The 12,566-nt window shown below is 36.3% G+C and overlaps 1 protein-coding gene across 1 annotated transcript in view; it reads right to left on the bottom strand.

Moving 5' to 3' along the window:
• SRBD1 (S1 RNA binding domain 1) overlaps positions 1 to 12,566 on the bottom strand; it is a 232,976-nt gene that overhangs the window by 171,890 nt on the left and 48,520 nt on the right. Inside the window, exon 10 of the mRNA XM_049870618.1 lies at positions 2,515 to 2,618. Within this exon, the coding sequence (XP_049726575.1) occupies positions 2,515 to 2,618 (104 nt within the window). The remainder of the gene's footprint in view (positions 1 to 2,514; positions 2,619 to 12,566) is intronic.

Here is a 12,566-nt window from a genome sequence, read left to right as displayed (position 1 = left end):
AATGTAGAAACTTGGATGATCAGGGTTCTCACAAACACAGTAACTATTTCAGCATCTGACAAGGTTAGAAATTCTCTTCACACTGACCCTCTTCTACCAGAACATACAATTCCAAATGATGAACGGTTCAGCTGCTGAATTTAGACCTAGATATTATTTTTAATACTAATGTTCCTTACTATTCTAATCAGGTTAGGTAATAACAAGAGTTAATGAAATCACTCTGCACCATAATTTTGTAGTACTTTATGTATTTATAGCATGATGGTCAGTAAATGGTAATATCATCTGTCTACCTTGTTGTTCAAGGCATGCAAGTGACATGCTTCACTTTATCCCTCTTCCAATCTACCCATCATCTAATCAGTTATCTTGTCCTACTCCTGTAGATTCTACCTCTTCAATATTACTCAAATCTGTCTATTTCCTATCCCTATCACCCTAATGCAGAGCCCTGGTGGCACAGTGGTTAAGTGTTCATGCTAGCCAAAAGGTTAGCAGTTCAAATCCACCAGCCACTCCTTGGAAACCCTATGGGGCAGTTCTACTCTGTCCTATAAGGTCACTATGAGCCGGAATCAACTGGATGGCAATGTTTTTTGTTTTTTTTTAATCACCTGAATTCAAACCACCATCATCACCCTACATCTACTCTTGGTTCCTTCCAAATAATTCTGTACACTGTAGCCAAAGTGATCTTCTTAAATGTAATCTGATCATGCCACTCTTCTGTTACGGGCTTCCCATCACCCTTAAGATACCAAACAAAGCCCCTGAATGCCCAGAAGGTTAAATATGATCTGGCCCAGAAAAGGAAATTAAGTAATATACCCATGGTCACAGGGGAAGGAAGTAATGTAGCTGGCATTCAAACTCAGATACACTCAGTTCTTAGAACACTGCTCTTTCTGTGAAGCTATCTTAGAGTCTTATCATATCTTAAAGTTATCTAGTTTCTTAATACATTTTTTTAACTAAGGGTTTCTTTTAGGTATTTATTTCCTTTTTCTACTTTTAATGCAATTCATTTGCTTATTTACAAAAGAAATAAACATTCATAGAAATGACAACTATATAGAACAGCATAAAATAGAAAATGAAAAATCTTACACTAGAGCTAAGGAGTAAACCATTTATTATCTTTTCAGACATTTTCCTAAACACACTTATATCTTACCATTAATGGAATGGTACAAATGCTGATTGTAAACTTATTTTAAAAAGATTTATTTATATATTTACCTCTACCCCAGCTTTTTCAAAATGGCTACATGGAGTTCCATTATATATATACACCATGACTGGCTTAAACGATTTATTGATTAGCATTTAAATTGTTGTTTTTGTGTTTTCGTTGCTTGGTTAGTATTATTTGCTCACTGAGCAAGTTGATCTTTCATGGAATTGGCTTTTGGCAAATTGGTGTCCAATGAATTTATCCAAGAGCTATGCTGGATGAGACTGCTAATTCGCAACATACACAGCACTTATTCTTCTCAAAGAACACTTCATTCCACTATGCAAACAGCAGGCTCAGCAAGGCTCTAAAAGTGGAGCTAGCTAGTTATGAGCGTATGCAAAATCTACATCTCCTAAATGCTAAGTCCCTTTACCTTTTTGCATCAATCTTCTCATTAGTCAAATGGTGGCTACCAAACCCCCTCTACCCACCAGACAGCTTACTGCGCAGACCAAATGCGCTCTGAAAAGTTAAGGCTGAAAGCTAAAAATGCTATGCAAATGTGATGGTATTTTAAAAGTTCACTTAACAAATACATAAAGGGTAATAAGAAGTTACATAAGTTTAGAGATTGGTATTGAACTCATAAATCTACCGTTTGTTTCAATCACCATTAATATACAAAATATCTTAAGTACCCCACATACAGCATGTTTAGAGATTTATACTGTAAGTCAATAAATTAAATTTCTGTTTCAATCATGCATAAGGTACAAAATATTTCAGGTGTGCTATATACAGTATGAGGAGACCCAGTGGCACAGTGCTTAAAGCGCTCGGCTGCTAACTGAAAGGTCAGTGGTTCTAACTCACCAGCCACTCTGTGGGAGTAAGATGTGGCAGTCTGCTTCTGTAAAGATTTCAGCCTGGGAAACCCTATGGAGCAGCTCTGCTCTGTCCTATAGGATCACTATGAGTTGGAATCGACTTGACCACAACGGGTATATACAGCATGGTGTTTTTATTCAATTATTTTTTCAAAAGAGAAAACATGCTCTTTAAAAAAGATTCAAATGATACAGAAAGATATTAAAGTGAAAGTCCTCCTCTCCAAAGACAACCACTTCCAGATATTTTCCTATTTAAGCAAATACAACACACATTTTTATAAAATGCAAAATGGACAGTATATATTGTTCTGTCACTTGGTGTCTTTCATTTGTTTGTTTTTTTAACATAATGGATATCCTCCCATAAGAGTTCATATAGATCTCTATACGTATTTTTCAAAGGAAAAAAAAAAAGGAAATTCTGTAAAAAATCTCTACACAGACCTGTTTTGGATACACCATCTACAGAACTCATTCTTCACTCCATCAGGAATGTTGACCTTGACTGTCAATATCTTCAAATTTTCTCCACGGTTAATTGCCAGAATCTGAATGCAAACATATATGGCAAAAATTCATCATTTACAAAATATATAAATGATAAATTTAACAGTCGACACTTGTGAAACCAATAAAGTATCCATCCAGCTTAGTGTAATATGAATTTGTTTGTTACTTACCAAGAATTTATTAAAAAAAAAAATTATACGTTTATCTTTTTCAAGTAACATACCTTTCTAATAAATAAAATCATACCAAATTTTTTGAAAATAAAACACAGGTACAAAGTCTACAACATTCACTGGAAGAGACTCTGATAATCTAAACTCTCATTTCAGATTCTGCTAAAGGAAATTTTTGATCATATGGAAATAGAAGAGTGTACTTTTAATATCTGTGAAAAGACAGTCACGAAGATAAACACAAATAAGCAAAATACTTAGTGGAATGTTAATAGCTAACAATTGTTACCATTTATTGAGCACTTGGAGCCTTTGTGGCACAGTGGTTAAGTGTTCTACTGCTAACCAAAAGGTCTGCAGTTCGAATTCACCGCCACTCCTTGGAAACCCTACGGGGCAGTTATACTCTGTGCTAGGGTTGTTATGAGTCGGAATCAACTCTATGGCAATGGGTGTTTTATTTCACTGAGCACTTACTAATTGCCTAGCCATTGTAAGCTCTTTAAATACATCTTTTCATCATCAAATATAACATTTAATCCACTTAACCACTGGCAATGTATGTATTATCATCTTCATTTTATATATTAATTTTTCTGAGCCTAATTTGCCCCACATCATAAAGCCAACAAGTAGCAAAGGAGGAATTAAAACTCAGATCAACCTATCCACGCTCTTGATTAACGTTAAAGAGCAACCATTTTAAAACACATTAAAAACACTCCTTAAAGAAGAGAAAATGAAACCTAAGGCAGGTAGAAAGAAGGAAATAATAAAGAAGAGAGAGCAAATAAATGAAACAGAGAATAGAAAAACAACAGAAAATATCACTGAAACTCAATTTGCTTCTTTGAAAGATCAACAAAATGAACAAATCCTTCACTAGAATGACCAAGGAAAAAAGAGGAAACATTCAAATTACCAAAACCAAGAATGAAAGGGGACATTACTATGAACCTTACAGAAATAAAAAGATCATAAAAGCATACTATGACCAACTGTAATTCAAAAATTTAGATAACTTAGATAAAATGGACAAATTGCTAGAAAGAAACGAACTATCAAAACCAAGTCAAGAAGAAAACAGAAAATCTGAATAGATCTCTAATAAGTAAAGCAATTGAATTAGTAATCCAAAAACTTCCCACATACATGGATCCAGATAGAAAAGGAGAAAAATGTGAAACGGAACATCATATTTTCAAAAAATCCAGACTTAATGGACTGACGGACACAGAAGAAGTACCTGAGACTACTACCTGAGATACCCTTTAAGCCTTGAACTGAAACTATTCCTCAAGGTTGCCTTTTAGCTAAATAACACTTAACTCATAAAGTAATGAATGAATGACTATTACCCTTGAGTACCACACTCTTTTAAAAAACATCTAGATGATCAAATAGTAAGCAAACACCCTAAAGCACAGATGAGAAGGTTGAAGGGCTGTGAGAAAAGGTTAATGGAAATGAAACAACTCAAAGAGAAATAATGAGAATGTTGATACCATGTGAAGAATGCAGCCAGTAAGACTGAACAATATGTGTAGAAATTGTTGAATGGGAACCTGTTTTGCTGTGTATGCTTCCACTGAAAATACAATATAATATTATTTTTAAAATTAAAAAATGAACAACTTCCCACAAAGAAAAGTATAGGACCTGATGGTTTACTGCTGCATTTTATCAAACATTTAAAGAATAATTAATATCGATACTTCACAAACTCTTCCAAAAGATAAAAGAGGAAGAACACTGGCCAACACATTCTAAACCAGACAAAAATATCACAAAAAGAAACAAACGACAGACCAATATCTCTATGAATACAGATGTAAAAATTCCCAACAAAATACAAGCAAACCAAATCCAGCAACATATAAAATGAATTATACACTATGATTAAGGGGGATTTAACCCAGGAATGTGAGATTGCTTTACCATATAAAAATCAATTAATGTAACATACCATATTAATAGAATAAGGAATAAAAAACGACACAATCATCTCAAAGAATGCAGGAAGATCATTTGACAAAATCCAGTGCTACTTCATGATGAAAACCCTTAACAAACTGGGAATAGAAAGGATGTTCTTAAACATGATGAAGGGCACGTACAAAAAAATCCACAGCTAACATCATACTTAATGGTCGTTCTGGATTGAACTGTGACCCCCAAAATATGTAAATCCTAACCCCTATACCTCTGGTTATAATCCCATTTGGGAATGGGTTTTATTTATGTTAACAGGACAATATTAACGTAAGGTGTGTCTTAAATCAACCTCTTTTGAGATATAAAAAGGATCGATTAAGGAAGGAAGAAAAAAGTAGAGGTGAGGGAAGACAGATGCCAGGCCACACGAAGACCACCAAGGAGCCAAGGAATCGAAGCTGAAAGAACACAAGGACCTTCCTCCCGAGAGGAGAGACCTAGAAGCTGCGCCCTGAATACGAACTTCTAGCCTCCTAAACTGTGAGAAAATAAATTTCTGTTTGTTAAAGTCACCCACTTGTGGGATTTCTGTGATAGCAGCACTAGATGACTAAGGCAATGGTAAAAGACTGCATGTTCTGATGGCCTCCTATTCACTCCACTGATGAAGGGAGACTCCCCTGCCTTAAACATCATGAGATGGCCAATCTATATCAGACAATGGACAGATGAGACTGACAGCAGTTTATTAGTCACATATACTCACAGCCCAGAGGATGAGGACACCACATGCTATGCCAGGCTACACAGAGGTTGCACTGAGGAATAGTGTGACCCAGTAGGGGCTGCGGGAGGCAGGCTTTGTACTAATAAGAGGGTAGAGTGCCCTCTAGTTCCTGCCCGTTGAAGTTGATTCGACTCATAGCACGGCCCTATCGGACAGAGTAGAACTGCCCTATAGGGTTTCCAAGAAGTGGCTGGCAGATTTGAACTGCCAGCCTTTTTGGTTTGCAGCCTGAGCTCTTAACTACTGTGCCACCAGGGCTCTGGCAGGAGGATGTCATTGGTTTGTTTAAATAACTTCACAGGTGGCAGGGAACTGAAGTGCATTAGGGTGAGAACCAGGAGGAGTGCAGCTGTTCAGGCTGACAGGGGAACTAGGAGGGTAGGGAGCATTCCTGCTGGGGTGGTGGGGAGTTGGAGAAGAAGCATATCTGGTGAGAGTATGGGAACTCACGGTTAGGCCCTTGGGGCCCACTGAGGAGGCTCAAAGATATAAAGGCAGTACTTGAAGTTTTAGGCCTTAAAATACAAGCGTTCCCCAGAGATCACTTTTATTCAAAATTACATTGGAGATTCTAGTTTTTAGTCATGGCCGTTAGGCAAGACAAAGAAATAAAAGGCATCCAAATTGCAAAGAAAGAAGGAAAACTGTCACTATTCCAGATGACATGATCCTATATATAGAAAACCATAAGGAATCCACTAAAAAAAAAAAAAAACCTATCAGGACAGACAAGTTTCACACTGTTGCAGGATACAAAACCAACATACTAAAATCAATTTCTACACATAAGCAAAAAAATCCTAAAAATGAAATTAAAAAGACAATTCCATTCATAACAGCATGAAAAAATGCTTAAGAAAAAATTTAAATATGAAACTTATACTCTGAAAACTCAAAACATTTTTGAAAGAAATCAAAGATCTAAATAAATGGAACAACATCTCATGTTCATATACCACAAGACTTAATGTTGCTAAGATGGCTGCCGTTCCTAGGTGCCACCGAGTCAGTTCTGATTCATACCGACCCTACGTACAACAGAATGAAGCACTGCCTGGTCCTGTGCCGTCCGCACAATCATTACATTTGAGCCCACTGTTCCAGCCAGTGTGTCAATTCATCTCATTGAGGGTCTTCCTCTTTTTCGATGACCCTCTACTTTACCAAGCATGATGTCCTTCTCCAGGGGCTGATCACTCCTGACAACATGTCCACAGTACATGGGACAAAGTCTCGCCATCCTCGCTTCTAAGGAGCATTCTGGCTATACTTCTTCTAAGACAGATTTCTTCCTTCTTCTGGCAGTTCATGATACATGCATTATTCTTCACCAACACCATAATTCAAAGGCATCAATTCTTCTTCAGTCTTCTTTATTCATTGTCCAGCTTTCGCATGAATATAAGGAGACTGAAAATACCATAGCTTGGGTCAGGCGTACCTTAGTCATCAGGGACATCTTTGCCTTTTAACGCTTTAAAGAAGTCTTCTGCAGCAGATTTGCCTAATGCAACACAGTGGTTGATTTCTTGACTGCTGCTTCCATGGGTATTGATTATGGACCCAATTAAAACCGAAATCCTTGACAATTTCAATATTTTCACCATGTTGCTTCTTGGTCCAGTTGTGAAGATTTTTGTTTTCTTTACGTTGAGGTATAATCCCTACTGATCTTCATCAGTAAGTGCTGCAAGTCTTCCTCCCCTTCAACAAGCAAGGTTTGTCATCCGCATATTGCTGGTTGTTAATGAGTCTTCTTCCAATCCTGATGCCTCGTTCTTCATATAGTCCAGCTTCTCGAATTATTTGCTCAGTATACAGATCTGAATAAGCATGGTGAAGGGATACAACCCTGACCCACTGCTTTCCTGATTTTAAACCACACAGTATCCCCTCGTTCTGTTAGAATGACTGCCTCTTGGTCTACATATAGGTTCTGCATGAGCACAATTAAGCATCCTGGAATTTCCATTCTTTGCAGTGTTATCCATAATTTGTCCTGATCCATACAGTCAAATGCCTTTGCGAAGTCAATAAAACACAGGTAAACATCTTTCTGGTATTCTCTGCTTTCAGCCAAGATTCATCTGACATCCTCTTCTGAATCTAGCTTGAATTTCAGGCTGTTCTCTGTCGATGTACTTACTGTTGTTAACCATTTTTGAATGATCTTCAGCAAAATTTTACTTGAGCGCAATATTAATGATATTGTTTGATAATTTCCGCATTCTGTTGGATCAGCTTTCTTTGGAATGGGCACAAATATGGGTCTCTTCCAGGTGGCTGGCCAGGTAGCTGTCTTCCAAATTTCTTGGCACAGACAAGTGAGTACCTCCAGCGTTGCACCCATTCCTTGAAACATCTCAATTGGTAGTCCATCAATTCCTGAAGCCTTGTTTTTCAACAGCGCCTTCAGTGCAGCTTGGACTTCTTCCTTCAATGCTGTTGGTTCTTAATCATATACCACCTCCTGAAATGGCTGGATGGCGACCATTTCTTTTTGGTATATTGACTCTGTAATATCCCTTTGTCTTCTTTTGATGCTTCCTGTATCATTCAACATTTTGCCCATAGAAAGATGGCTATACTCCCCAAATTAATCTATAAATTCCACACAATTCCTACCAAATTCCAAGCTAGATTTCTTGCAGAAATTGACAAACTGATTCTAAAAATTCATATGGAAATTCAAAGGACCCAAAATAGCCAAAACAGTATTGAAAAAGAAGCAAGTTGCAGGACTCAGACTCCCTGATTTCAAAATTGACTACGAAGTTACAGTAATCAAGATGGTGTGGTACTAGCATAAGAATAGAGACATAAATCAGTGTAACAGAATTCAAAGTCCAGAAATTAACCCATATATCTACAGTCAATTAATTTTTTAAAAAATATTTTATGGTGTCTTAGGTAAAAGTTTACACAGCAAATTAGGTTCCCATTTAACAATTTTTATACAAATCGATCCATTATAATTTTCATAATGTGTCAGCATTCTCGGTATTTCCACTGTTTGTTTCCATTGATTTAGCTTCCCTGCCCCTCCTTGCCTTCTCATCTCTGCTTTTGGGTAAACGTTGGCCGTTTGGTCTCATATAGTTGACTGTTTAAGGAACACATTACTCACAAGTGATACTGTTTATTTTATAAGCCAATCTATTATTTGACTGAAAGGTAACATTCAGGAGTGGTTTCACTGCCAAGTTCAACGGGTGTCTTCGGGGTAGTCTCGGTGGTTCCTATAGCTTCTATCAGTCCAGTAGGTCTGGCATGGGTTAGTAATTTGCATTTTTTTCTATATTTTCTCCCATTCTATCTGGACCTTCTATGGTGTCCCTGGTCAGAAAGGTCAGTAGTGATAGCTGGTCCCAGGTTAGAAGAGGCTGTGGTTCATTTGGGCTATTAATTCTGTGGAGCAGTTTATTCTTTGACTCTTTGGCTTCCTTCATTCTCTTTTGCTCCAGTAGAGACCAAAGATTGTATCTTAGATGGCCGCTCACAAGCTTTGAAGATCCCAGATGCCACTCACCAAACTAGGGGGCAGAACATTAGCTTCATGAACTATGTTAAGTCAACTGACTGAATTATCCCAGGAGACTATGGTCCTAAGCCTTTTACCCCAGTAAACCAATCCCGTGAGTTGTTTGGATATTCTGGATATGTTTAGGAAGTCTCCATAACTGGGCCCCCTGTGTGCTTCTTTACATATATAGGTACATACGCAGCACACACAAACATGTATTCACACATGCCTACAGATACACCTATAGCTGCATGTGCATATGCCTTCCTATACACATATATGCATACACTTTTTATCTATGTAACCATGTAGATATTTTTTGTAGTTGTTTTTAGTGCTGGTGCAAAACTGCATGTTATAGCATTTACTGAAGTTGTCCCTTTTTTGTGTGTACTTCTTAATGTCTTCATTTACCTTGGTCAAGCTGTGCACACTTCACTGATATTTGGTATTGCTTTCTCATCACCAAAAATATTAAGTGTCTACTCTCTAGAAGCAGCCCTGGTGGCAGAGTGTTAAGAACTTGGCTGCTAACCAAAAGGTCGGTAGTTTGAATCCACCAGCCACTCCTTGGAAACCCTATGGGGCAGTCCTACTCTGTCCTGTAAGGGTCACAATGAATCGCAATTGACTCAGTGGCAATGGGTTTGGTTTTGGTTTTTTGGTTACTGTCTGGAAAGTGAGTCTCCTTCCCTCCCCTTTATATCCTGGTAACCATCAAAGAATGTTTCCTTCTCTGTGTGTATCTATTCCTGACTTTTTATAGTAATGGAACCATACAGTATTTGTTCCTTTGTGATTGACTTATTTCACTCGGCATTATGTCTTCCAGATTCATCCATGTTATGTTTCACGAGCTCTTCACTATCCGTCATAGTTGTATAATATTCCATTGTATGTATGTCCCACACTTTATTGATTCATCCGTTGATGGGCTACAGTCAGTTAATTTTTGATAAGGGTCAAATTAATTGTGAAAGAAAAGTCTTTTCAACAAATGATGCTGGGACAACTGGAAAGCCAAATGCAGAGGAATAAAATTGGGCCCTTTTCTTATACCATTTACAAAATTCAAAATCAAACATTAACCTTAATATAAGAACCCAAACTACAAAACTCTTAGAAGAGATCAAAGGAGAAAATTTTCATGACCTTGAATTATAAACCGAACTTTATTAAAATTAAAACTTCTGCATCTCAAAACATACCATCAGGAAAATGAAAAGACAACAGACAGAATGGGCAAAAAATTGCAAATCATATATCTGACAAGGGATTTATACCTAGAATATATAAAGAACTCTTACAACTCAACAACAAAAAGATACAAAACCCAATTAAAAATGTACAAAGAACGTGAAGAGAAATTCTCCAAAGACACACAAATGCCCAGTAAGTACAAGAAAAGACGCTGAACACCATAAGTCATTACCAGAAGGCAAATCAAAATCACGATGAGAAACCACTTCATACTCACCAGGACGCTTATAATAAAAAAGATGAAAAATAAGAAGTGTTAGTGAGGATATGGAGAAATTAGAACCCTCATACACTGTTGGTAGAAATATAAAATAGTGTAGCCACTTTGCTAAACAATCTGGTAGTTTCTCAAAAGCTTAAACATACAGTCACCATAAGATCCAGCAATTCCACTTCTAGATATACAGTAAAGAAAAACGAAAACATACGTCCATAAAAAAACTTATTCCTAACAGCTAAAAAGCAGTAACAACCTAAATGTCTAATGACTGATGAACGGGTAAATAAAATGTGATACATCCACTTAATGGAGTAACATTTGGCAATAAAAAGGAAAGACTGAGATATGACAGAACCTGGGTGAACTTTGAAAATGTTATGCTAAGTGAAAGAAATCAGATCCAAAAAGATGTATGATTCCATTTATATAAATACCTAGAACAAGTAAATTTATAGAGACAAGAAACTGGTTGCCTACAACTGGGGGGTGAGAAAGAAGGATGAAATGGGAAGTAGCTGCTAATGGTACAAAAATTCTTGTGGGGTGATAAAAATGTTCCAAAACTGATTGTGGGGATGACCATAAAACTCTGTGAATATACAAAAAAACACTAAATTTTACAGTTTAAGTAGGTGAATTTATGGTATATACACTATATTTCAATAAGCCTTTCATTTAAAAATACTCCTTTGTCAAGCACTTTTTCATACCAAATATTGAGATGTTCAATTTAACCACAAATTAACCTAATAATCAAGTTCACCAACAGCCTCTACTAAATAGCATTTGCTAGTCTAGTTTATAACTAAAAACTAATGAAACAGTATTACTGTAATACATATTGATTTTTCAGTAATTCATATTGGCCTTTCCACAGTTAATCTTAATGACTAGGGTTTTCATAAACTGAATTCTCCCCTTACAGGACACAATGTGGCACACTTCTATGAGGCTATCTAACAAAAACATACTTATACTTCCTTTCTGTGGTTAAACAAGTTTAAAATGATTCAACTTCCTACTTAACAGAAAATGGCTCCAATCTGTAAAGTTCGCAATCTGTTTTGCATATTGAAAAGAAACTCAGGAAGGAAAACTGTACATCTTTTTGTAACTATAATTTATATAAATTTTAAAGCTGTTTTAATATAAAATGTTAAATATGGTATAAATCTTCCAAGTTTAAAAAAATTATGAAGATTTTTTTTCTTTTTTTTTTAATATACTTGATAAATGGCCATTGGCAGACATATAACAATGACAAAAAAAAAAATTTTAATACAAAATAAACTTTAGTTTGGACTAGGCAAGGGCCATAGATTTTGATAGCTCTCTAACATACTGAGGAACACTGAATAGCAGTAAAAAAATCTTCATATGTGAAATTAACTTTAAAAATCATGCGAAGTACAATAAAGAGAAAAAGAACGACTGAATTCTGATTTATATAAGTATACTATTATATCAAAATATACTATTGGGGGTTTTTTGCTCTTTTTCCACCATACCTAGTAAAGTCATAGATCTAACTTTATCACCACTCTTATTCAACATTTTGCTGGAGGTCCTAGCCAGAGCAAGTAGGCTAGATAAAGAAATAAAGGGCATCCAGACTGGTAAGGAAGAAGTAAAGTATCTTTATTTACAGATGACATGATCTTATACACAGAAAACCCTAATGAATCCTCCAGGAAGCTACTGAAACTAATAGAAGAGTTCAGCAGAGTATCAAGATATAAGATAAACATAAAAAATCAGTTGGATTCCTCTACACCAACAAAAAGAACAGTGAGGGGGAAATCACTAAATCAATACCATTTACAGTAGCCCTCAAGAAGATAAAATACTTTAGGAATAAATCTTACCAGAGATTTAAAAGACCTATACATAGAAAACTACAAGCCACTACTGCAAGAAATCAAAAGGGACTTATACAAGTGGAAAAACATACCTTGCTCATGGATAGGAAGACTCAACACTGTAAAAATGTCTATTCTACCAAAAGCCATCTATAGATATAATGCAATTCTGATCCAAACTCCAACGACATTTTTTAATGAGACAGAGAAACAAATCACCAACTTCCCA

This window comes from Elephas maximus, chromosome 26 (assembly GCF_024166365.1).
Source record: "Elephas maximus indicus isolate mEleMax1 chromosome 26, mEleMax1 primary haplotype, whole genome shotgun sequence".
In the NCBI taxonomy this organism is placed as follows: domain Eukaryota; kingdom Metazoa; phylum Chordata; class Mammalia; order Proboscidea; family Elephantidae; genus Elephas; species Elephas maximus.
Note: the sequence above shows the minus strand (reverse complement) of the source record. Positions and strands in the feature narration are given on the sequence as shown.